We start from the raw sequence: 26,029 nt of genomic DNA, 5'->3' as shown, positions 1-26,029 counted from the left end.
GTCTCTCTCTCTCTTTCTCTCTGCAACCATATTATTTAACTCTGTAAAATCATTTGAGATGCAGGGGCGGCTCTACCTTTTTGGCCGCCCCAAGCAGTCATGCGCGGGAGGCGCCCTGGAGCCGCGGGAGCAGCGGACCTCCCGCGGGCATGACTGCAGAGGGACCGCTGGTCCCGCGTGGCTCGGCTGGACCTCCCGCGGCTGCAGACGGTTCGCGGGTCCGGCGGCTCCGCTTGAGCTGCCGCAGTCATACCCGCGGGAGGTCCAGCCGAGCCGCGGGACGAGCGCCCCCTCCGCAGTCATGCCTGCGGCAGGGCCGCCGGCCCAGCCTGCCGCCCCCCCCCGGCTGCAGGGGACGGGCCGCTCCTCGGCTCGCAGCGGCAGGAGCTGGGGCCCCAGCCTTTTGCCGCCCCCTAGATTTTGCCGCCCTAGGCACCAGCTTGTTTTGCTGGTGCCTAGAGCCGCCCCTGTTGAGATGGACCCTGCTCCTGTGAACACTTGCTACTGAGCCTGCTGCTTACTGTCATGTAACAAGTTCCTTTGACATGCTTGCCCAAATGTTGCGTTGTATTGCATTTCCTATGTCAAATGTATGCGGTCAGCTAAAGATCATTGTGTTAGAATACACAAGACCACAGTCATTACATTGTTTTGTGTAATACATCTGGTACCTTTCTAAAGCAGAGAGCCTGCTTGCTCTGATGCTCACATGCCATTCCAGGTCACTACACTGAGAGCAAAAGGTACTGTTAGTACTTTAATTAGGAAGGGCTTTGTTTCTGTAGCTGGCTTGCTGCCAGCCAAACACCTGCTGATATCTATCATGAATTGCCCCTGTCAGTGACCTCAGAACCTTGAGCCTAAGGATCCAGATTAGATTCAGCCAGTTGATATAAATCCAACTACAGATTACCCTACACAGCTGAAACCTTCCAACCCCCAAATTCTGATGCATAAAGCCTACAGAAGGTTGCTTTAAATGATAAAAAAAAAAATCAACAGGTAAAGGTGAAATGTCATTTTTCTTTCTTGCTACTGGCTTTGGGCAAAGATTCTCGGTGGAGTTTTTGTTAATAGCAGACCTTGTGAAATGATCTGACTTTTCCTGTAGTATTGTGAATGATCATAATAAAGAAGGAACCAATTGTTTTAAATACGCATTTTTACCTTTCTGAAGCTCCAAAAAATATGTAATCCTCAGCAAGCATCATTCTGCTGATTACCAGAAACAGATCAATATACCAGATTAATAGGCTGGGTGAGTGCCAGAACAGACTGCCCTTTTGGGGTTGGGTGTCTAGCTACAGAACATTGGTAGAACTTTGCAGACTACAGAAGCTGATATATGGATTAGGACAGAATTAAATAATAGAAGAGATCTGAGCCTCATTTCTATCCCCACCATGTGCAGAAACAACTAATGGCACAGGATGTATCAGATATGGCATTAAAGTGAAATGACATTTTGCCATAGCCAAACAATCAATAAATATTAAACTTCTGATAAGCCAAAATCTCTAGGGAAATAAAAAGGAAAATGAAGCCAGGTTCATTAAAACAAATTATCACATTACAATAACAAAGGAAAATATGTTCTAGACGAAGGAACTTTAGGGCCCGATATAAACCCCACTGAAATCCAAATCCAAAACCTTGACTTCAGTAGTTTTGGATCAGGCCCTTTGTCTAGAAATTAGAAATAAGCACTGAAAATAAGCATTGCAAAAAGTTTCATAGATATCATTCTTTGCTCTTTGAATATGTGAGCCTAGAATGCTCTGAAAGATTAATACTAGTGTGCATGCCAAATAGCGACTCAACTTCTTGAGTAGCCACCAATGGACTCAGATACTATTCATCAGATTATTTTGGGGCAAAAATACAAGTCACTTTTTAAATCAGTAAATTGCAGATTATTATGTTCTAATATTAAAAATATGATAGATTTGTTGCTCACCAAAGATGTAAGAAAGAACCATAGAAGAAACCGCAAGGACTCAGTTCAGTGCAGGTAGCCAAAGATGTGTACACCCATTTGCAGCCACAGTTTGCATCATTCTAACCCATTAACTGGGTCTGAAGCTTTTTAAGTGGGCATTGACTATTTGCACCTGGGTCAGTAACCTTGCAGTCACCATGCTACAGTTCATTGACATCAGATGGAGAGTTTAAACTTGACTAAAGTAATCACACAACACAAAGTCAGGCACTTGGGCAGCAGTTCGCTCTGCAGTGGTTAAAACATAGAACCTCTTAAAATTATAGGAATACAATATTATAGCATTACTTGGCAAGCAATGATGTGGGTCAGAATAGGTTAGTGTCTCCACTGTAAACACCAACCTCAGCTTTAATAATTGGTTCCGTAAAAAAATTGCTGAGTAATAGACAAACTGGTTCAGAGGTTAAGTTCAGAGAGAATAAACATTTGGTCCTTACCCAAAAGCTTGCTCTCTGTTCCCTCTTCTCTGACATGGGAGCTAACGTTTTGTCATCACGGCTAATAGGTTGAGTTTTCTACAGCTAGATAACTAACATGTGACAGTAAAATCATAGTGAAGCCAAGCACCCTGTAGTTCTTATCACGAGGCAATGAAGCGAGGTCGGTGCTGTATCCCCCCATTGGTCATTGATCTTGCCTTGTTCACCTCATGGTAAAACTATGGTGGCTCACCTCCAATAGATTTTTACAGCAAGATAGGCATTATTTAGCCTCAGTAAAACACACCTTTTTTAGCAGTAACGACAAAGCTTAAATAGCTAGCCAGCCAATTAGCCTCACGACAACCCGCCACTCCTGCTGTGATCTTGCTTAGAAAGCCTCAGCGGGTCTCTGTCCTCTTGGTCACCCCCAGCCCCCTCAGCTTTCAAACACTTCCTCACTGGGCCTCATCATGAAAGAGTCGCTAAGTCACATTTTGATTTACAACCTTTATTTTTTCTACTTATTTAGACAATGATTGAGGGGAGCCAGGGATTTGTTCTGCAGTTAACAGATGTTAACAGATCCTTTCTCTGGACTATCCAATTAGATATGTTTGAATACACAGCAGGCTAAGTATATTTGTAAAGGTTTAAAACAAAAAGAAAAATGAACCCAGCCTTCAGATAAATTATTTGCTATCTTTGAAAAGGAAGCAATCAGGTCGGCGGATAAAAGCATGACTATCTGTGGGGAGACAAACAAGAAATTCCGGGTTGGATGGGTGCTGCCGATGAGTAAAGGAATACACCATGCGGGGAGCACAGCTATTTAGCTAATGGACAATGTTTGCACAAGAATAAATGGGTAGAAATTGGCCATGAATAGAATTGCTTGTAATGGGGGGCGGAGGCGGCAGGGCTTGGTGGGCGCACGGGGGCAGGAGTCCCTTCCAGTTTATGCTTTATGTTTCTAAAAATCTCATGCCTTCAGCTGCTCACCTGCAGACGTCAGGAAGGAGTTTTCTCCCCAGTGCATTCTGGTTGGGTTGGTGGTTGGTTTTGGTTTTTTGTCTATTTCCTCCGAAGCATCAGAGTTGGCCACAGCTGAAGATGGGATACTGGATGGGGAGGCCCAGGGCTCAGAGGTGTCACCAAGTGTTCTCTCAGGTGTTTTGTCTGGCTGGTTCTTGCTCACATGCTCATGGTCCAACTGATTGCCAGATTTGGGGGTCTGGAAGGAATTCCCTCCCAGGCCTGATTGACAGATATGGGGTTTTTTCACCTCTGCGGTGTGGGTCAGTTGCGGTTACTATGGTATATGTCTCAATGTATCAGTTCCTGCCATTTCAGGGGCTTTGAGCATTGGTGCACCTCAGTCTCTTCTGTTCTCTGCCTGTGGCACATAATAGTCTCATTTCCTGTGGGCTATAATATTTTGATTTGGTTGTTGAGGCCAATATGGGGGTTCTGGGTTGTGTAGGAGGCATGAGATATACAGGAAGTCAGACAATGATTTGGTGATCCCTTCAGCTTTAAAATCTCTGACTATGATTCAAATATTCCCACTTTTTCAGTGCTTTCTGGCACATGCAGGCCCTGTTTTGTGCTCAGTCACGTCCAGCTTCATGTTTTCCAAACTACTATTAGTGCACCTGCCAAATCTAGCATTTTTCCTGGAACATTACTGCTTTCTGGCACTCTTTAGATGTGCTGGAAAAGAGAAAACCAATCTATTGCTTTCTCTGGGTTCAGTTCAAGTAGCATTTCTGTGAACTAAGAAAGAACCACAGCACTAAAACATGAATGGTCAGGGCTGGGATTTTCAAAGGCACCTGAGAGTGTTCAATGCCAAAATCCCATTGAAGTTCAGTCCATGGAATGTACGCTACTTTTGCCAGAGGGGTTCCTCTTTACCAGGATCTGAGTTAAAAGGAAGCCGTTAACTTATTGTGTTGATCTCACTTTATTCTAATATTACTTTGCATGAGCAGAAGAAGGTCAAATTGCAATACATTTTATGTTTCCTTTTAACCAAAGTATTTATGTCACTGTATATCCACTGATAAAATCACTATCTATTCTTTGGATTTCTTCCAATATCCTTCATGTGAGTAAGCTAGTGGGGAAATAGCTTTAATATTCATAGACAGATTATTTCTCTCATGCATACAGCATTTGGGTGCCCTTTGGCATACATTATCACGTCTCCTATAGAAGGCACCCCCTCGCTCCAAGGTGTGACATAATTGTTTACAATAAACTGGTTTTACCACAGTAGATTAGTATATTGTCCAAAAAAAATAAATAACCCCCAAAAAACCCTAGTGGCAGTGATCCAATAAAAAGCCTCCAGTGCAAGAGAGTTAGCCACAAATTGTGACTCCCTATTCTGGGTCATAGCTGTAGAGTGCTTAGATGACCATATATTTCCAGCAACAAAGAATCCTGTGGCACCACACATTAATTCCAGATTGACACACCAGCTGACCAAGTTGCCTCCATGCTTTGGGACAAAGTCTGCTCTCAGGTGCAGCATTCTGGACTATCTCTGACTGGCAGAGGACTTGGTTCAGAGCAGCACTCAGGTTACTCTAAACTACATTACTCTACAATAACACTGGTCCGAGAGTCAGGAGCCACAGTCAGCTAAGAATCTCTCAATCTCTCACACACTTGAATTAAATTAAATTTTGAGTGGAATTACTCCATATTCTCAGTTGTGGCCCTGGCAGTAAAATCAGTCGCTTCTGAACACTGATGATAACACTTTGTGCTGTTCTAACACCTTGTGTATGAAGATCTCAACGACTACCCAAACTAATCTTAATAAATTAAGCTGCACTGCAGCCCTGTGAGAGAGGAAGTGTTAATGTCCCCTATTTACATATGGGAACTGAGGCACAGCTTGTTATTTTTGCAGTTTACTTTTAGTTCCTCCATCTCCAAAGTTACTCCACCTTGTCATTTACAGTGTTAAAGCTGCAGATCATGAGCCAGTGAAGGGCAAGCCACAATATCACATTGTAATACCTCTGCATCCTGCTTCTACTAGTGTGTTGAGTAATTGCACTTTACCTTTGTTTAATTGCAAAAAAACCTACTTCCTCCCATTGCAGAGAACTCACATCTCTGAGCTCGCCAGGCCTTCACTTCTGGACAACAAGACTTCAGGAGTAACTTTTTCTGTTTAGCCCCAAATGGTATCACACTCCCCTGTGTCCAAATAATACAAAGTCCTAAAAAACCGTGACGCTGGATAACAGTGTGTATAACTGGTTCCCAGAATTAAACCAGGACACAGGATCTATTATTTTTGTTTGCAACTTAAATTCTGGAGCAACTGCTTTAAGGGAAAAATTGAAGTTATCTTCATTTTAAAATGTCTTCATTTTTAACCTTTTCTTGGAGTGTGTGTCATGAACTTTTACTAGTTTTCTTAATGCAATTGAATAATAATAATGAATAATAGACAAAAGACTTTAGAAGAAATAGAAGAGATGGGAAGGGGACAGATTGTTCTCTGGTACAAAAGGCTTGGAAGGATTAGCTTTTTATCAGTAATTGTTGATAAAAATCAATTTCATCACACCCACACAAACCGAAAAAAATATCTCCATCAGTAATCATCAAAATTTACAGATTGGCAAACAAGAAAAATACTGCTTCAGACCTTACTAGATTTTGATTTAAGGATATTTATTTTGTATATTTTGACCTGTAATTTTGATCATTTCTGTGTTAACGGTTATAAAGCTTTAACTTCTTGTATCTCAAAATCTACTGTCATTAAATAATTATTGTTTGACCCCCATGTGATGGGGTGTCCTTTGGGATTTCCAGACAGGACTGGAAGGCGTTAAGGTGCCAGGTAGGCCTGTTAGCTCACAGACTCATAGACTTTCAGGATGCACCTGAAGGAAGAGCCAGGGAGCAGGGAAGTGATTGCAAGCAGGTTCAGCTGTGTACGACTAGGCAGGGCCTATAAAGCCAGGAAGCTGGTAACAAACAGGGGCAGCTGCTGGGAAAGGGCAGTCACTCCCTGGGAAGCAGGAGGAGGGTTTAGAGGCGGTACACTCAGGGAAAGGAGGGGAACCAAAGTGGTAGGAAGCAGTGAGGGCTGGGAGAGGAAAGCCGAGAACGGCTGGGTTGACAGTCACTGAACTGGAACCCAGAGTAGAGAGTGGGTCTGGTTCCCCCACCCGCCACAGGGGAAGTGGCACCAGCAGGGCAGTGAATGGGAAGACTGCCTGAGTCACTGTGAGAATAGAAGGATTGTACCCGGAAGAGAGAACGGTGAGTGACCTGGCTGGAGGACTGAGTCACTAAGAGGATGCTGCGGTCAGGGCCGGCTTTAGGAAGTGCGGGGCCCAATTTGAACAGTTTTGACGGGGCCCCGGCAGGGATGACTTTAAAAAAAAACACACATGTAAAAAAAAACACGTGGAGCTTGTACTCAGTGGGCGGTAATCCGAGTCTTTGGCAGCACTTCGGCGGTGGGTCCTTCACTCGCTCCAGGTCTTCAGTGGCACTGAAGGACCCGCCACCGAATTGCCACCGAAGATCCCGAGCGAGTGAAGGACCCGCCACTGAAGTGCCACTGAAGACCTGGAGCGTCGCCAGGTGAGTAAAAATTAAAAAGGCGCCTCTAGCCAGGGAAGGGATTCTCACTGGACACGGGGCCCTCTTAGTCACGAGGCCTGATTTGGGGGAATTGGTGGAATAGGCCTAAAGCCATCCCTGGCTGCGGTTCCTGGACAAGAGAGGAGCTGCAGACCTGAGAGAGAGATGCAGCATGCGACCATAGGAAGGGGTGTTGACCTCAAGAGTTAATCTCCAGCGTGACCAGGAGAAGGTGCCAGACAAGTGGTGAGTAGAGCACCCTCTGACACCCCCCTCCAATAATTTCCCACAACTGTAAAACTGTAAGTCAATAAAAAAATAAAGTAAAAATAAACATTATCTATCAAAAGTATGAAAAATAAATCAAATTCTGCCAAGCCTAACTCAGGTAGGACTCTGACGCTGGCAGTAGTAAATATGCAGTGCAAATTAGCATATGTTCATTGTAGCAGGTAAGTCCCTGATCAGTTCACTTACATTGCACGTGTTGGTGTTCCTTGCAATATTAGAGTTATAAATAGAGGACAAGTTGGGTGAGGTAATATCTTTTATTGGACCGAGTTCTTCTTCAGGTCATTTATTTTCTGTGTAAGCTCAAACACTTGTCTCGCACTCCAACAGAAGTTGGTCCAATAAAAGATACTATCTCACCCACCTTGTCCTGCATATACATTGTCTTTAGTCAGAAGAGCTATATTACTTTTAACATTAGCTAGTACTAGCTTCTAAATGAAATGAAAAGAAGCAACAATCAATCAAAGCTGCCATAAGATGAACATTAAAAGCATTTATTTTTCTATGTGTGGCCTCAATGAGATATTGATCAGGAAAATAAATGACCCTCGTTTCATTACCATGCAAGTCAAGAGAGGTTATTCTCATGTTGACACTTCTGAGAACAACAGCTTATTTCTTCTGGTACTTTGAAAATGCTGAATCTTTGGCCTTGGAAAAAGACTACATACTTGGCTTAGCATCTGACTTTTCACACTGCTGTGTTCTCCTCAGTTATTCATCTAGCAATGAAAAGAAATCATCAGGTCACAAATACAGGAACTGCTCCTGAAGGCTGCAGTGCAGATAAAGTTCCCGTTGACTTTAACAGGAGTATTTGCTAGTGTTAGCAAAAATTGCAGGAGTGGATCCAAAAAAAGAAAATTGTGGGCAAATCAGCTGACCAGCTTAAAGAAAATACATTATTGTGACCTTTCCCTTTCTGCTTATCATTCTTATATGAATGAAAGTAAATAAAATAACATGGTTATACGTATGCATAGAGCTCTGCAAATCCATGGACATCCGCTTTTTATCTGCAGCTATCCATGGATCATTTTTACCCTATTGTTTTAGGTTACTGCCTCATATGCCTAACATTATATACTTTCATATCTATTACAAATTTAATTCAAATTATAAGTTATTTAGAAAAAAGGAACAAGAAGATGGGTACATGGCTGAATCATTTGCAATTGTCTTTTTAATTTGCCATTCAAGATAATTTGTCACATAATTTCAGCAAGTAATTCTCAAACCGTAGGTCACTCACAAACATTTCCAGTATTCAAAATTAGGCTATGCTGGTTAATTTTGATTGGTCACATGGTATGATTCTTTTCCCGGATTGCCTGAGCAGAACTCTTAGAATCAGGTTTCCAATACAACTGTTCAGTTATAAATTTCCACAAATATCCTTCAATATAGTCTTAACATTTATCATTTTTCTTTCCATTACTACTAGTAAAATTTAATCACTAAAATACTGTAGAAAACATACACAAAACAGACGAACTCCACTGAACTTGCACACCACTGAAACCACTCTCACCAAAGTTTCACATGACCTTCCTAGTTCAGAAACCAGTCTCTATTCTTATCCCGTTTAACCTGTCAGCCACTGTTGGCTTCCATGACCCTCTTCTCTCCTGGTTCTCCTCCTACCTCTTTAATTGTGCCATCAGTGTGCTCTTCAGAGGATCCTCATCATCATTCCTCCAGCTTTCTGTGGTGATCCCACAGGGCTTTGCTCTGATCCCCTCTCCCTCTACACAGGGCCGGCTCCAGGGTTTTTGCCACCCCAAGCAGCGGGGCGGCGGGGGGGAAGCTGCGATCGTGATCAGCAGCAGCTCCACCGCATCACTTTCTTCTTCGGTGGCAATTTGGTGGCAGGTCCTTCCCTCCGAGAGGGACCAAGGGACCCGCCGCCGAATTGCTGCCGAAGAGCCCGATGTGCCGCCCCTTCCCCTTGGCCGCCCCAAGCACCTGCTTGCTGAGCTGGTGCCCGGAGCTGGCCCTGCCTCTACACTTTATCTCTGGGTAACCGCATCTGCAAACACAAATTCAGTTACCATCTCTATGCTGACAACTCACAGATCTCTCTATTCCAGACCAGTCTCCCTCTGGCCAAACTAAAATCTTAGCCTGTGTCTCTGACATCTCCTTGTGGCTGTCTAGCCATGAGCTCAAGCTCAACATGGCTAAAACAGAGCTCCGAGCCTTTCCCCAAGCTCTCCCAACCACCTGCTTTCTCAATTGCTGTACACAACACCACCTGTCGCCCAGAGCTGTAACCTAAGCTTCAGCTCAGACCTCTGTCTAGGTCCTCATCTCCTCATCTCCAGGCTACATCTAAATCTTGCTGATTCTTTCTGCAAAACATCACTAAGATACAATCATTTCTACCCATCCACGCAGCTAAAACGCTCATCCAGGCGCTCATCATCTCACATCTCGATTACATCCTTCTCTCTGGCCTTGACAAACTCAATCTTGCCTCACTTCCATTCCATGCAGAATGCTGCTGCAAAAGTCATTCTCCTGCCCCGTTGTTTGACCATGTCACCCCTCTCCAAGTCCCTCCACTGGAGCCCCCTTCTCTATAACATCAAACATGAGCTGCTTGCATTAATTTTCAAGCTCCTTTATGGTATATCTGCACCCTACCTGTCATCCCTCATTCACGCGAGATGTTGACTGTCTGCTCCAATCAGACCATGGTGTCAGCCTCCCTCACCCACCAGTTAAATTCCCTAAAAGTCCCTTTGTGCTTTCTCCCATGCTGGCCCTCATGCTTGAGAGGATCACCCCATAAACATCTACAAAATTTCCACATTCTCCGCCTTCAAAACCCTCCTTTGTTATGACGCCTACATAACAGCACACCTGCAGCCTAACTGTTGTCAAGTAAGACCCCTGCCTATCGCGCTGACCAATACTGTCTCATTGTTCCCTTGTATTCCCCCATTGGGCTGGCTGTCTTATCTTATGCTTAGATTGTATTCCCCTTGGGGCAGGGACCATTTTTGTTCTGTGTTTGTACAGCGCCTAGCACAATCAGGTCCTGCTCCATGACTGAGGGATCCAGGTGCTATGTTAACACAAATAATAATAAATAAACAATCCAAGCAAATTCATTTTTAAATGCAAGGAAATGGTCATGGTGAATTCTTTTCCTTATCTGCCCAGCTCTAGAATCCAGGAGCCGAGGGAGTGTGGGGGGTGGCAGAAGAGACACTTTTGCCCTATCCTCTCTCCAAACCAAGTGGCCTTGCAACTGGGTGCACAGGGCTGCAGTTCCACTGAAGTGTCACTCCAGCATGACAGAGAGGCAGCTGGGCCAAATCCGAATGGCACTGGGACTCCACACACCAGGTCACAATGCCCAGAGCAGGGAGCAGGACCCAGCCTCCTGGGACACTGTTGCTGCAGGGTGCGCTCACTCGCTAAACCTTCCTCCCCCACCAACCGGTGGTAATTTTTTGGAAGAGTGGGAGGGGCTCATTTTCAGATTTTGACGCACGTCCCCAAAAAGCTCTGTGTGGCCCTGCTAGAATCAAATCAAAGACCCACTGAAACCAAAGTAGCTGCCAACCACTGACTCAGTTACTCCACCGATGTCACGAGTTGTGCTCACCTACACTAGCAGTGAAGTTTTGGTTCATTTCGGAGTGCACAGGTGAAATATATAATACCCAGCAATGGATCCTATAACAAACATGAGTCATGAATAAGGAACAAACATTAATAGAGCTTATCCAACCTTCGACTGAGCAAAACAAAGCTGCTGTTTATGACAAGTGACTTGTGAAACTCATGTAACCAGGCTTTTCCTGGTTCAGCACTACTTCCTTAGTAAGCACACAGAGACCATATCTCCCCTAAACAGAGACAGAGAAAGAAGGCAACAGAGACAAGGCAATGGCTACCTCCCAGAGACCATATCTCCCCTAAATCAGGTGAGAGTTAAATTTTTCATGTAAACATTTTATTTATTCTGCTCAAACTTTTCTTTACATGACAACCTTAGACATAGAGGGGAAGAAAAGGAAACACTTTTCTGAATCTGATTCATTTAGAGTTACTGGTAAATGTTTCCAGTTCTGTGATATTTTGCCTTTTACAGTTGCCAGTGAAATATTTCAGCTGTTTTTGCAGTTTTGAGGAATAACAGGATACTTTTTTCTCTCCCTCTCATTGCTATGCTTCTGGAAAAAGTTGTTCGTGGTTTGGATTAGAAGTAATACTATTAACACAAGATTACCACAAGTGCACAATTCTTGAAGTGTGGCTGTGCACAGAAAGTGCTTCAAAGCTCCTGCTGGTTCAGGTATAGTACCATGAAAATATGTCTCTTCACTTTTTTCTTGGCATTCACAGGAAACTTGCTAGAGATCTTTAGTATTCACTTTGTCCAACACAGGTTTTACCCTCTACTTCTTTTGAGGTTTTACGGTTCAAAAGCGGAAGTGGCATGTCTGTTCTGTGAGATGCCACTACATATTTACAACATTTTCCCCTCATCAGTGCATGATTTTGGAGAAGAAAATGAAATACCTCAAGCAGAACTGAAGTAAATTGACCATTAAGAAAAAGTATGCAATTTGTGACTTTGCCAGCTAGAAGAGAGGAGTTGCCTCTCTGAAAGGCATTGTTTCCTGCAAGTGAAAAGCTGTTTTGCTGATAAGAATCAATTTTCATTTCATTTAATGAAATGAAATTTTCTTATATTGGTGTGGGGAATAAATTGAACTGCTAGGTACAGTAACTATAATACGATGGCTAAATCTGTGTGCTCCTGTCTCATGCTTGTGGCTGCCTGCATATAAGGTATGTGTCTGTTATCACCATTAGCCAATGGAGTTACTCTTTCAGATCAAGGCGTGGCGGTCTGTGCTTTTGGTCCAGATACATCATAAGTTCTATCACAACTGATGACCTTGGTAGGGAGCTCATTACATAAAGCCAGCTCATTTCATGTGGCCTCACTCATAAATGCACTTTACAGAGAAACATAATAGTATCAACTACAGCTGTTTGAAAAATGGAATTGTCCTTTCACAGGACATTTTCACAATTCAAAATTACTTTCCATTCCAAACTGGAGCCAAAAGACAAAGTGTCAGAATTTTTCACAAAAAAATGAAGAATTCTGAAAAGGTTCAAATTGGAAATGTCAAAACAGAAAATTAGGACATTTTCAATCAAAATGAAATGATTTGATGTAAAATTATTCTTTCAACGCAATGCTTGAAAATGAAAAAAATGTCATTCTAAAATGTTGATTGAAAACAAAGCAAAATGATTAGACTGAATTTCAGTGTAAAGGTTTGTTTACACTGTACACGCCTCATGGCAGCGAGTAGAGTACATATGCTGCAAGCTCCCCCCAGCACAGGCATAAATAGCAATGTAGATGGTGAGACACTGCTTAGGTGAGTAGAGACACCAGAACCTTAGGGTATGTCTACACTGCAATTAAACACCTGCAGCTGGTCCGTGTCAGCTGACTCAGGCTCATGGGGCTCGGGCAGTGGAGCTGTTTAACTGCAGTATTGATGTCTGGGCTCAGACTGGAGCCTGGGCTCTGGGTGGGACCCTCCCACTTCACAAGGTCCCAAAGCCCAGCTCCAGCCTGAACCGTAACATCTATATCTCAGTTGAACAGCCCCACAGCCTGACCCCCTAGAGAGGCAGCTGACACAGGCCAGCCAAGGGTGTTTAATTGAGGTGTAGACACACCCTTAGAGTGAGTACCCTCCATGGTTCTCTGCACACCCAAGCAGTGCCTCACCCATCTCCTATGATAAACTGGAATTATTTGCCAAAGAAGCTGATTAAAATATAGGTCACAGACAAAAGCAGTGAAAATGCAACATTCTTTTGTGTCTACGTAAGTTTACAGACTAGAATTCCTTGTTCTACAGTACAAAGGAAATATACTTAAGCACACTGAGAGCAAGCATTTATCTAGTTCAGTATCCTCTCCCCACAACTGAAGTCACAGAGGACAGCAAAGTTAAGCAACACAAACTAGTATATGTATGTATCCTGTTCTGCAACACTTGTGTGTAACACCTTGCAGTGCAAGAGGCTGAACCACTTCCACCAAAGGTATTTACATGAAGACGAGCATACGTGCAACAGAGGCCACTCTAGCTACAGACAAAGAGGAAACAGCCTAGGGCAGCAGATTTCTGGGCAGCTCTCCAGGGTGGCAGATTTGGTCCTGCTGGCCCTCCATCATAGCAGAGAATCAGCTAGGCCAAATCTGAGTGGCATTGCAACCCAGGGGGCCCAGTCACAACACCACTCACTTAAATTTGCCCTGGCTGCCCTTCCGTCGTGATGGCAAATCTACTGCCCTAGGAGGGGGCAAGCACACTTTATGTTTTGCCAAGTGCAGCACATTGTCTTGAGCAGCGTCTGACAAGCAGCCACTTTAGCTAGGAAATCAGGCATAAGGTCTGGGGTATATGGGTCCTTGTGTTTCAGGGCATAAAGGGATTACATGTGGGGATAAGAAAGGAACACCCCTCCCTCCCTCCCTCCCACAATACAGAACAACAGGGTAAATGCATGTGTTTTGCTTTTGCACTGTTTGGCGGAGGAAGGGAGGGGAGTTGTCTTCTTCCTCATGGAGAATTTGGCCAGAGTGAATGTCACAGCAATGACTTCCTGCAGCAGTGAGATAGCAGTGTCTATATGCAGTGTATAAAAATACTACATTACCTTCTATCTGTTTAGCAGGTCTCCCAGATTATTTCATTGTGTCTTCCGTTTTCTGTGTCACGGCCATAGATGAGGAGGCACAACCAATTGTTTTTCACTCAAGTTATGATTGTATAGAATGCTGGTATGTCCATTGTTAATTATTTATTAATTAATTATTAATTATTTACTTCTTATTACTGTTATTGCAGTAGATCCCAAAATGTAGTAGACTCTTACCAAACACAAAAGACAACATAGTCAGATTCACTTCTTAACGAGCAGGGATGCAAATTGCACCCTACTGAACTCATGAGACAAATGTACTGGAGGGGAAATTTACTCCCTAAAGGGGATGAGTGGCAGAACTGCCACCATCCTCCTCTGGGACTCTGTCTGGGAAAGACAGTCTTAGATTCCAGCTGGGAGGAGCACTGCTAGTGGAGCATCCCCCGGAAATGCATAATCCCAGTAATCAGCCTATTTGTGATTATAATTATCTATTTATTTTCACTTGTATTAGCTCTAGTCATAGATCAGGACCCCATTCTGCGATGTGCTGTACTGGTCTGCTCCCTTCCACAATGGCCCGGCCCCCAGTTTGGGGCTGCCGCAAAGAGGAAGGTTGGGGACGGCTTGTGCAGCTGGACCCCTGCCCCTCATAGACCTTACACTACCAGTTGCTTTATTGTGCTACTGCAAATCAATGGGTGAGTGCAGCCCAGTCTTGTCAGTCTCCTTCTATACAGCCTTCATTTTTGCTGCCCTGCTCTAGAATCTTTACATCTCAACTATGTCTCCTTTGGAGCTGAGGCTATGAAAAGGGGAGGCAGTGTCCAGGGGTCCTTTTATTCTGTAGAATCCCATCATAACATGTTTGCCATGTTAGCTTTTGTCATCATTTTAATACAAGCAATAATCCTATAGGTGCAGAACACTGAGGAAGCCACTTCACGGAACTGTGTCCTCTCCTGTTTAAATAAACTTGGAACAAAAGTGGGGGAAAGCCTCCCTTCATTGGTTCTTTCTGTTTCAGGAGAAAGGGGACCAGAAGTCTTTAGTGAAAATGTTTTTCTATCTCCTCATCTTTCTGGCCATCTTCTATTTGTGGTGGAGATGGGGGGCACAAGATGGGCAGAAGATTAGAGATCTCACAGGCAAATATATATTCATCACTGGATGTGACTCGGGATTTGGAAATCTGGCAGCAAGGACTTTTGATAAGAAAGGATTTCGAGTTCTTGCCAGTTGTCTGACTGAAGCGGGAGCAGTGGAGCTAAAAGCAGCAACCTCAAAGCAGCTCCAAACAGTGCTGCTGGATGTGACAGATCCAGACAACGTTAGGAAGGTGGCTGAGTGGATTAAAGCTGAAGTGGGGACAGCAGGTGAGTGACAAAAGATCTGGATTCTTTCCTATGTAGCCTCTCCCCGAGGTGTGGCTCATATCTCCTCCTTGATGCTTACTTCTTGGAACAACTGGCTTTTCCCCTCTCCTCACATGGGGTGGGTCCTGAGTTCTTTTTAGTGATGCTGGTGTCTCCACCCAAGATGACTCCTCACTGTGCCTGTGACACAAGGTTGCTGTCCCTGGAGAACATTAATACTACCATTGCTAGTAAGAAGTATAAATCCCAGCACATGAAAAACAAATACATCGACATAAACCCCAGTAAAGAAATGACAAATCCAAGAATAACAATATAACAGCAGTGATCTTTATTGGGAACAGGAAAATAGGATCTGGGGAAGGAAAGGGTTAGGGTTGACTAATAAGTACTAAAACATGAATAAATCAACCAATTCCTCACCTCTTGACATGCACACCGCCTCCCAGCCCCCAGCTGGCACATCCCAGGTAGGTGATATGCTGGGGATGAGTTTGGAGAAGAGTGTTGTAGCACTATTGGCCAGCTAAAACAAAAAAGAATGGTCCTATTACAGTGTCTTTACCCCTAGGTGGGGAAAGTCCTGTCATGGCTCCCTGGTCAGGAGTCCAGTGGAGGTCTTGGTGGGTTGCATCTCTGCCACTCTGGACACTGGTCTCTGCAGAGCTGGAACTGCCTGACCCATGCACTGGATTTCACAGCAATTCAAAGATTCTCCTTTGTGGGGAGGGGAAGTTCATCAAAGATCCCCTAAGTTGTTCTGCTTCTGGCTCTGCTCCCAAACTCAAAACTGAAACAAAAACTGGTCCCTTTGTCTCTGAGTCAGGAACAAAGCCCCATCCAGGGGCTGAGCAGCTCTGGCTCATCACTGGCCCATGATATGGGCTCATCACTGGTCATGCCATGTCATCACTGGTCCATGATATGGGCTCATTACTGGCCTATATCACCTCATCCACAAACCACCCTATTGGCCTCAGCAAGAGTTCCTAAACAATTCTATCCCCACCCCTGACTCCAAGCATGCTTGGAAATGGTGTCAGAGGGCTCTGGTAGCTATTATTGTTATAGTCCACAGGGCCGGAACCCCGGGAGGCTCATTTGAGAGTTCCAGGAGCTGAGCAAACTCCAAGGAGAGGTTACACTTACATGAATTGCAACTGTTTAATAGGCATGGATAAAAACTGCAAAATAGATCCCTCTGGATATTTGTTTGAAGTTTGTATTTGGCTGTGTCGTCTCTTTTGTATCACTTTTCACAAATATTCTAGTGGATGGCATCACTGGAAGGAATTTTTCTGGATACAGCTAATTTTAGGTGAATATTGAAGAACATTATTGGAAAGTAGACAAATAGTCACAATGGAAACTGAATTTCATTGACTTTGATGGGACTGTTTATGTGTTTCAAGCTAAGCACCTCCTTAAGTGCATTGCTGGATCAGTGCCAGAGTAGTCAGCACTTTTCAGAAGGAAGTCCCCTGTTAGAGAACAGAACAGCTTAGAAAAGAGACAACTAAAGAGGAGATATGAGTAAGGTCTATAAAATCATGAAGGGTGCAGAGAAAGTGAATAGGGAAGTGTTCATTCCCTCACATGACACAAGAACCAAGAGTCTCCCAATGAAATTAATAGGCAGCAGGTTTAAAACCAACAAAAGGAAGTACTTCTTCACACAACACTCAGTCAACCTGTGGAACTCATTGCCAGTATAATTGGGTTCAAAAATAGATAATTTAATGGCGAATAGTTCCATCAACATTGCTATTAATCAAGATGGTCAGGGATGCAACCCCCAAGCTCTGGGTATCCCTAAGCCTCTGACTGCCGGGAGCTGGGAATGGATGACAGGAAATGGATCACTTAATAATTGCCCTGTTCTGTTCATTTCCTCTGAAGCATTTGACACTGGCCACTGTTGGAAGACAGGATTCAGAGACAGATATAGCATTGGTCTGAAGCAATATGGCCATTCTTTTGTTCTTTAAATATACCATGAGAGCTATGTGCAGAGTTAAACTTTTAATATTGAATACTCACAACAAATTGCATCATTTTCAAACAGGAAAAGAGACATAATTCATTGAACAATTTATTCATTTACGTATTAATCACCTAGATCAGTTATTTATCCAGCCATAAAATAATATTTCATATGCAATCCCACATTAACTATCCAGAAACTACCTTCATAGGACCCAATTCTGATACAGTTACTCATGTTAATTGATTGATTGCTTTGATTGCAATGGGGCCACTGGTGGAGTACTCAGAATTAAGATAAAACAGAACCTGGCCCTTTGAACCATGCATCCTGGAACTTGCAACCTGCACCTTCCAGGCTAACCTCCCTCTCTCCTTTTTAATTGCTTATAACTTGCTCAAACACATTGTTTTGAAGTTGACATTTTCAACGTTTGGCCTAAACCCAAAGGTGATTTTTTTTCTGTAATGTTGGAGGAATATCAATTCAATTGTTTTTGAGTTTTGTGATGATAAGAAAAATACACTTTCCTGTGTCAATATCAAACTTTCATCTTACATAACTCAAATGACGGAAGAACAAAACTTCAGACTTATCTTGTTTGAAAGTCTTCACTGAAATGTAAAAAATAATCCAAGTTTGAAAATATCAGTTCAGGATTTGTAAAGTTATGAATCTTTAAAGCTGGCAATTTCACACCTGTGTAATAGAAGAATTTTTGGACACATTTCCAAAGCGAAACCTGAGCTCAGCTCTCAGGTCTAAGGGCAGCTGAGTTAAGAAAGCACTTAGCTTCAGAAGACAAATAGGCCAGCAGCTCCTATAACTAGTAGAACTACAAAGCTGTTATGCCAATTTTAATACCATCACCTTTGTTAGGTGGTGATTTATCATACTACATAGCTGTGACTAAAGAGAAGCCAGGATATGGGAGCTCCTTTGGGGAAAAAATATTTTCTGGATGGAGCACTCATACCAAAAAAGATGCCTAAAACAGTCCTGCAATTCAACTTTAACTGCTCTGTCAATACAGAAATAGATACAAGAGAAGCCATGAGAAGAGAGTCTACAGAATGACTGTGAGATTATTGTAACTCGGAGGTGCAAGCCTTTCACTACAATCAAATCATGAGTGGGGGGGTGCGGGACACATATTGAAGTTTCCCATTTATTGCGCTCTCAGCTGTTTTAAAAAATATTGACTTCAATTTTGGTTGCAAGTCTAGGGGCTGGTCTACACTGGGGGGGATCGATCTAAGATACGCAACTTCAGCTACGTGAAGAGCGTAGCTGAAGTCGAAGTATCTTAGATCGATTTACCTCTTGTCCTCACGGCACGGGATCGATGTCCGCGGCTCCCCCTGTCGACTCCACTACTGCCGTTCATGCTGGTGGAGTTCCGGAGTCAACGGGAGTGCGTTCGGGGATCGATATATCGCGTCTAGATGAGACATGATATATCGATCCCCGAGAAATCGATCACTACCCGCCGATACGGCGGGTAGTCTAGACGTACCCTAGGTCTCTTATATTATCCAGACCAGCTCACCCCACCCTGATATTCTGGACTTTTAGCTGTGTCAAAAATATTATAGCTCCTTGGTTTCTAACACCTCACTGCCCCCCAGACTTCCAAAGCCCCTAGACTTCCCACCCACCCACCTTCAAAGGTCATAAAAGGAAAATGTTAACACAGTTTGTGAAGTGGCCTGGAAAGAGTGGTGGTGAAATGTAAGCATCAGGTAAAATGGTGACGGCTGCAGGAGATCTAGAGGCAGCTTATTTATAAGTTCCTGCCCATCTTGTAATCCGTCTGGTTCTCAGACAGTTCTTGATGAATTCTCAGTTGGTTTGGCTCCTCTTTATGTTACATAGGGGTGAATATTTGCTTCCTAAATCACTACTTTAATTTTTTGTTTGTTTCTCTGCAGGTCTGTGGGGGCTGGTCAACAATGCGGGGATTATGGGACCATCAGCGCCGACAGATTGGTTGAATATTGAGCACTTCAGAGCACCAATTGAAATTAATTTAATTGGCCTCATAAATGTTACATTACATTTGCTTCCCTTGGTGAAAAAGGCCAGAGGGAGACTAGTAAATATATCCAGCACCGGAGGCCGCCTGGCAGTCTGGGGGGGTGGCTATTTTCCTTCCAAGTTTGGGGTGGAAGCATTTAATGACAGTTTAAGGTACAGTAACGTTAATTTTGAGGGAATAATACATGTTCGATAAATGCTGAGAGACTTGATAGTGAGGTAGTACCCAGCAGAGGGGTGACTGTCATTTAATGCTAGTTGGGGAGTCTAAGAATTAAGAGGCCTTATTGGGTCTCATTCTCATTTACACTGAGTCTAGATGACTGCAGTACACTTTGCAATTGGCATAATTTAAAATGCAAGATCACTTATAAAGTGTAGGCAGGCCCAGAAGCGCTACCCTGAGGAAACAGCTGCCAGATAGTTGCATGTTACGGTTAAAGTTATCCTAACAAAGTTGGGCTGCAACTATTGCTTTTTCCTCAAGCCTCTTCAACTAAGTATGTATGCTTTTCTCAGTCATTTAACCCTGATTTTTTGAAAGTAGGTTTTTTTTGGGGGGGGGAGGGTGTTATTTGTGATTGTTTTTTAAACAGGGCACAGCAAGATATTCCAGAATGCCTGGACTAAGAGCAGAACTTCATGTAATAGACATACAGTCTTATGGATGGGTGAACCAACTCAGATAAAAGAAGCAATGCCCCATATTTTTGTTTAAAACTGAAACAAAAGGCAACTTTTGAAGTTTAAAATGTGTGTGTATATATAGTCTTGTATGTATAGCCCCCTTGGTGTATCACTGCAAAGGACTTCAAATAAATAAAAACAGTGGCTGCTTCCCTGTGACCTCTCCACACTGGCCCACCACTAGATAACACTTACTTACAGTTTGATCTTGGCCGTCCCAATATGCGATAGAAAGAGAACATTAGTGCAGATATAAATACATCAGCTATTAACAATGCTGTCTAAAATAGCAATGACATCCTTAACTGGCTGTTTCTGCAGACGGGACATGAAAGCTTTCGGAGTTAAGGTTTCTTGCATTGAACCTGGGCTGTTCAAAACTGGACTATCCAATCGAAAAAAGATCATCGAAGAAAGGGAGGTCATTTGGAGTCAACTTCCTCCTGCTATTAGAAAACAATATGGAGAGGGGTATGTACAGAAAGGTGAGACATTACTTGATTATTTTGTATTGAAGGGACCATGTCATTTGCAGCATCACGATCCTTGGGAAATGGCCCAGACTTTTCTGATTTACAGTGAACGTCTTTCTTCTGAAATTTGACATAAAAATGTAAGCTTAAAATGCTAGACGTCATAGAATGACTGTGCACAAAATAATCATTATTTTGTTCCTTCTGCCCATGATACTGCCTACGATTTCATCTGAGTTTTGAATATTCAGCTTGGCATGTGACCCTTAAATAAACAAACATGCATATGCACATATCTGTGACCCAAAGATACAAGCAGAAACATATGAGAGGGGAGGGAAGGGATGGGTGTGTCTTCCCCACTACTACCAGTTTTTGGTAATTCAAGTAGTTCAAGGACAAACCTTCTTTGCTCCTATTAGATACTATGGTGATGGAACCCATGGAAAAAAACCTAAGGCCTCATTCTGGCAATAGGCTCTGCATGGACAGATCCCTGCACCTGCAGAAAGCTCACTGCAGGATCAGCTCCCCTGACAGACAGATTATTGCTGAATCCAGCTTGAAATGGGATCTGCTTATCCAATAACCCTTGGAACATCCTACACCATCCTCCCCTAGTTCCTTTCTCTACAGCTGCCTTTTGTATCTTCTCCCACCCCAGTGAGCCAGATTCACTGCTGGCATCAGCAGGTGTGACTCCACTCAAGGCAATGAAGCTGCACCCATTTACACCAGCACTGAACCTGGCACCAGAAATGTCTATGTCCTCTTCAGTTCTACTTCTGTCTCTTCCTTCTGAGCAAATGACTAATTGCCTTCCCTCAGACATCATAAACCAGGTTCTGCCGCCCTTGCTCAGGTTCAGTAGTGCTCTACTCCACAAGTGAAATCAATAGGAATATTCAGGGAGCAAATTACTACTCAGCTTGAGTAAGAATGGCCAGACTTGGCCTTTAATATGGACTGCTTTTCCTCCTTGTCTTGGGGAGAACAGCAAGTGCCATTTGGCTCAGTCATGCCAGAATTGAAAATCAAAGTAACCATCACAAACGCACGCTGAGGAAATGGGATAGAATTCGCTTTCCTTTCCTTTAGGTCCTGCCACTAAAATGAAGCCCTCGTTGATTTTTTGCAGATGCAGCAAGGAAAGAAAAGCTGGTTCAGGTGCTTCAGAACATAAACCTCTCACTGGTTGTGCAATGTATGGAGCATGCTCTAACAAGCATTAATCCTCACTCACGTTACACTGCAGGCTGGGATGCTAAGCTTCTTTGGATACCCCTTTCAAGCATGCCTGCAGCAATACAGGACTTTGTACTCCTGAGAAACAAAGTAGAGCTTGCGGACCCAACTGCAGGGTGAATTCTCCTCCTATATTTACACTTTCCCATTCAAATGGGGACGGCCCAGCTGTCTGAGTCAACAAGAACCAGCCCTTTATTTTAGCCCTGTGCCTGCTAGTCCAAACTGAGCCTGACACCTACATTTTTATATTTCTAACAGCTTTTAGAGTGGCTATTTCTCAAATCTGTGCTACATATTGTAGCCATATTTTTAATCTTATGTATAAGTCAGGCCACATTTATCAAAGAATCAGTAAAAAAATGGAAAGGTTGCAAAGAAGTGACCGATCCTTCATGTGTCATTTAGCTTTAAGTGCATAAAGCGTTATGAATTGGGCCAAAAATCACCAACTACAAACCTTACAATATTTCGTGTAGGATTTTTCTTTATTCTGGAAAATATGAACTAGAGAGGTCAAAATGACCAGTGATTTGGGGGGCTCACCTTGTGAAACCTCAAAGATTTCAGATTTGCAGTCAGTACTGAGCACCCACACTCTAGTTAGACAGTTAGTAACTTTTGCAAAATGTAGGCCTCAGTCTTTCAATTAAATTATTTCCAAGCAAAGAGACAACAGCCTTGGTTTTGCTAAGTGCTGAGTGACTCCTGCAAGGGGGCTTTAACTTGTGTTAAAGTACACGGGAAATGAGGGCACATAGTACATGACAGGAGGAGCTCAGCATTTTGCAGGATTGGGCTCCTTTTGAATTAGATATGACCAGAGTGCTCCAGAACAGCACAAAATTACCTCAAGTCATAACTGTTTAGTGCCCAGAAAGTGGTTTCCCACTGGGCAGAAAACTGGCCAATGGCAAAGCCAAACGCTTTCTTTGGTCTGGAGAGTCTGTTGTGACATTACTTGGCTAAACATTAAGCCACCCAGTGCCTGTCTAAATATTGCCGGTTTTCAATTTAACTTCTCTGGTGCTTGCAAGGTATCACTCTGCTTTCTGACTGCAGCTTGTATTTAGTCATCAGTGTGTGGAGTTCATTTATATTTTGCATGCACAGAATTGTATGGTTGTTGTTTCCTATTAGAACAAATTTGAGGTGTGCTGTACATATGCCTGTGGATTAGCTATTCTTACTGCAGTGAGTATTAGTGGGCCTGCTATTGTAGATTTCTTTTAAAAATATGTGTACTCATGAAGGCAAAGGGACAGAGTGGTGGAAAAGCAAACTCTTTTTATTTAAATCATAAGCCAGATAGCTGCAATGTGAGCATCCACATGTTGCCACCCCAATAACCTTAGCCTAGGCCTGGAAAAGCTGCTGGGTTTTTAAGCTAGAGGTCGTTTGGTCCTTATGTTAACTCTGCAGAACCAAGAGCACCAGATTGTGCTTATGTGCTGCTTGTCCTCAGAACTGAACTGAGACCTTTAGATTCATATCACTTAGGAAACTTGAATTCTATCTCCAGATGTTAAAGGAAAGTATTTTATACACCGAGGGCTGGTCTACACTGCCACTTAAGTCAATATAACTTATGTCACTCAAAGAAGTGAAAAAGTCTCCTCCATTGAGCGACGCAAGTTACCATGACCTAAGCGCCACCCACATCGACACTATGTTGGCAGGAGACACTCTCCCACCAACATAGCTTCCGCCTCTTGCAAAGGTGGAGTAATAATGCCAATGGAAGAGAGCTCTCCCGTCAGTACAGAGCATCTTCACCAAATGCACTATAGCAGTGCAGCTGTGCCAGCGTAGCACTTCTAGTGTAGACTAGCCCTGAGCAAACCAGACCTAGGCTGGTGGAGTGATTAAGGAAGCAAAGAAAATGAGTTGTATCTAACAATAGAAATAATCCTGAATACATCAATGCCACTTACCATCCTGCTCTGATCTTCATTATTTATATAGCCAACTATACCTGAGTTTTCATCAGTTCCTTCAGAAGCTCATTCATACTGTCACCTGCTGTGATATCACAGATCTATGAAATCTGAAAATTAAAGTAAGGAATAAACAGAATTTTGGGAGTGGGTGAGATGATCCTAAATGTGCCTTATGTAATGTAGCTATTTGAACAGCTGGCTCTTCACCAAATATATTATACTACATCATATAAAGGGCCAGATTTTGCCGTCAGCAACACCATTGTAACCAAGCTCCTCGTTTACTCCAGTGTCACTGAGAACAGTATTTGGCCAGTGACTACCGGAAATGAGCTGCAGTGGTAAAAGTAATTAATAAAAAAGAGCTGAAATTATTATATTTTTATGGAAGTAAAACATGGTTTCTGCTTCTGATTAAGCGCCTGTATTCCCTGCAATGTTAATGGAATTGCCTGTATAATAGCAGAACTTTTCCCAGTGGCATTATGACTTTTTCTATTACTCTTTTCCAAGCATTTGAACTCATGTAGTTTTATGCAAAACTGGTCTCCAACTCTATTCTAATCCAATTGCCAGAACCATTTTTAACAGTCTGTTCTTCAGCTTGAGACAGAAAGAAAAACAACTGGACAGAATCATCTACGGCCCATATTCTGGACCAGTATCTAGCAGCCACTTGTAATAGTAAATGATTCAGAGAATACTCCATTTAAAATTGCATTTTAATCAACTTTTTTATTGTCTCAATACCCTCTTCTGCTACCTCCTTTCTTTAATACAATATTTACTAAATCTAATGAATTGATTTGTTTGGTTATTATGTACAATTAGTCAGTGGCCCTTCCTCCTTGTAAAATTTATTTTTGGGATGAACCTGAATAATTTTTTGTACAGCTAAAGAGTTCTTTCTAGGGCTGACCTTCAGGCCACTACATTATGCAATACCTAAAACATTAAATTATCTGTTTACCTAGTTGCACATTAGCTTAAAGTGCTGGGGTATTTGAACCCCACTAAAGTCATTTTGCACACCAAAGCCTGTGTTAAGGATGTTACCATTCCACACTGATTCTTAATTCTGCACAGTATTATTAAAATACTTAAGGGTACTCGGATAGTTAAACTGTACACATATAATACTGCGTACGGTGTGCATCATGTTGTGGAAATAACTTTTAAACTGGAGTCTTTCATTCGAACAGTTGGGCTACTCCATCTGAATATTTCATTGAAGAGAAAAAAACCTATCATTCTTAGGGTTAGCTTGTGGCTGACTCTGTGATCAAAGGGTGTACAGAAAGGGCTCAGAAAGTTTCCTCCTATTTCCTTGTGCCCCTGCGCAGAGCACTGGCACAGGCACTGTCCTTCCGCCTACACCCCCTCCTCCTTCAAACACACTTCTTCCAAAAGGGAAAATAGATGAAAGGGAGAATTCAGAAACATGAAACCAACAAAACACAAGCTAAAGTAAGCTGCTTATTGCAGGCCAGACTGTGACATCATTACTCCCACTGAGTAGTGACCGGCGGCTTGTCTACACAGGGGAGTAATGCACTCTGTGGTGGTGTGATTTCTAAAGCACACTAATATGTTGCACTTGAATTGGTCCATGTAAACCCCAGTGTACACTAAAGGCTCCCTAGTGCACTTTAACATAATGCTGTTTCAAACGGCAGAACATTAAAGCACACTAGGGAATCTTTAGTGCACACCAGCAGGACCCATTACTCTTTAAGTAGTCCCACTGACGGCTCAGAGACTAAAGCATTGTTTGCCATGAGTGAGGGTGTCACGGTCTAGCCCTTTGTGTTTTCTTGCATCTTAGCCCTCCATATTTTCATCATTCCCTTTCCCCACCTTCAATCTATTTAGGACTCAAGGGCTCCAGCCTGACCCCAAACATCTACACTGCAATTCTCTAGCCCAGCAGCCCAAGCCCCGGGAGCCCAAGTCAGCTCTCGTGGGCCAGACGTGGGTGTTTTATTGCTGTGTAGACATACCCTATGTTCCTACAACCTCTCTCACCTCTCAGAACAGAAAGCTTGGCAACATTTGGCCAGTCCTCAGTGAGTGGGTACATGCTGCTTCCCTGATCATAAACCACTACAAACAGGAACGGTCTGTTACTCACTCAGAGGCTGAAAATGGGAATGAGAAATATTAACCTTGATCAGTGACGAGGCAGATCAGTATCAGCCAGGATACTGGCAACCTGCAGGGCAATTCGGTCTCCTCTCTCAGAGTTTTTTT

At 43.1% G+C, this 26,029-nt stretch overlaps 2 protein-coding genes across 4 annotated transcripts in view; one reads left to right on the top strand and one right to left on the bottom strand.

The window, feature by feature from the left end:
- Window positions 1-2,041, bottom strand: part of ABCB11 (ATP binding cassette subfamily B member 11) — an 80,294-nt gene extending 78,253 nt beyond the window's left edge. Inside the window, exon 1 of one of the 2 annotated variants that reach the window (XM_039495623.1) lies at window positions 1,958-2,041. Coding sequence is in view for 1 of the 2 variants with exons in the window: in XM_039495624.1 (XP_039351558.1) it covers window positions 1,958-1,979 (22 nt within the window). In the remaining variant the exon portion in view is untranslated. The remainder of the gene's footprint in view (window positions 1-1,957) is intronic. The other variant, XM_039495624.1, reaches the window with a different exon arrangement.
- Window positions 2,042-11,173: 9,132 nt separating this feature from the next.
- LOC120375139 (dehydrogenase/reductase SDR family member 9-like) lies at window positions 11,174-24,576 on the top strand. 2 transcript variants are annotated; one of them, XM_039495849.1, is made up of 7 exons: window positions 11,174-11,276; window positions 11,536-11,647; window positions 14,065-14,173; window positions 14,956-15,413; window positions 19,329-19,587; window positions 20,443-20,606; window positions 21,733-24,576. In XM_039495849.1, exons 4-7 carry the CDS (start codon window positions 15,095-15,097, stop codon window positions 21,957-21,959), a joined length of 969 nt encoding a protein of 322 aa, XP_039351783.1. In that variant the 5' UTR covers window positions 11,174-11,276; window positions 11,536-11,647; window positions 14,065-14,173; window positions 14,956-15,094; the 3' UTR covers window positions 21,960-24,576. The 2 variants fall into 2 exon arrangements, with proteins under 2 accessions (XP_039351783.1, XP_039351784.1); XM_039495850.1 differs by lacking the exons at window positions 11,174-11,276; window positions 14,065-14,173 and having other exon boundaries at window positions 11,540-11,647; window positions 15,065-15,413.
- The last annotated feature ends 1,453 nt before the right edge of the window (window positions 24,577-26,029 follow it).

The sequence above is a fragment of the Mauremys reevesii genome, linkage group 11 (genome assembly GCF_016161935.1).
Source record: "Mauremys reevesii isolate NIE-2019 linkage group 11, ASM1616193v1, whole genome shotgun sequence".
NCBI lineage: Eukaryota > Metazoa > Chordata > Testudines > Geoemydidae > Mauremys > Mauremys reevesii.
This window is presented reverse-complemented; position numbering and strand designations above follow the sequence as displayed.

What these genes read in the sequence shown, in the direction of transcription:
- LOC120375139 (XM_039495849.1), top strand. Translation starts at nt 15,095, where the DNA reads ATGTTTTTCTATCTCCTCATCTTTCTGGCCATCTTCTATTTGTGGTGG. An exon ending in GCATTTAATGACAGTTTAAG is followed by an intron (nt 19,588 to 20,442) that starts GTACAGTAACGT and finishes CTGTTTCTGCAG; the next exon opens with ACGGGACATGAAAGCTTTCG. An exon ending in AGAGGGGTATGTACAGAAAG is followed by an intron (nt 20,607 to 21,732) that starts GTGAGACATTAC and finishes GATTTTTTGCAG; the next exon opens with ATGCAGCAAGGAAAGAAAAG.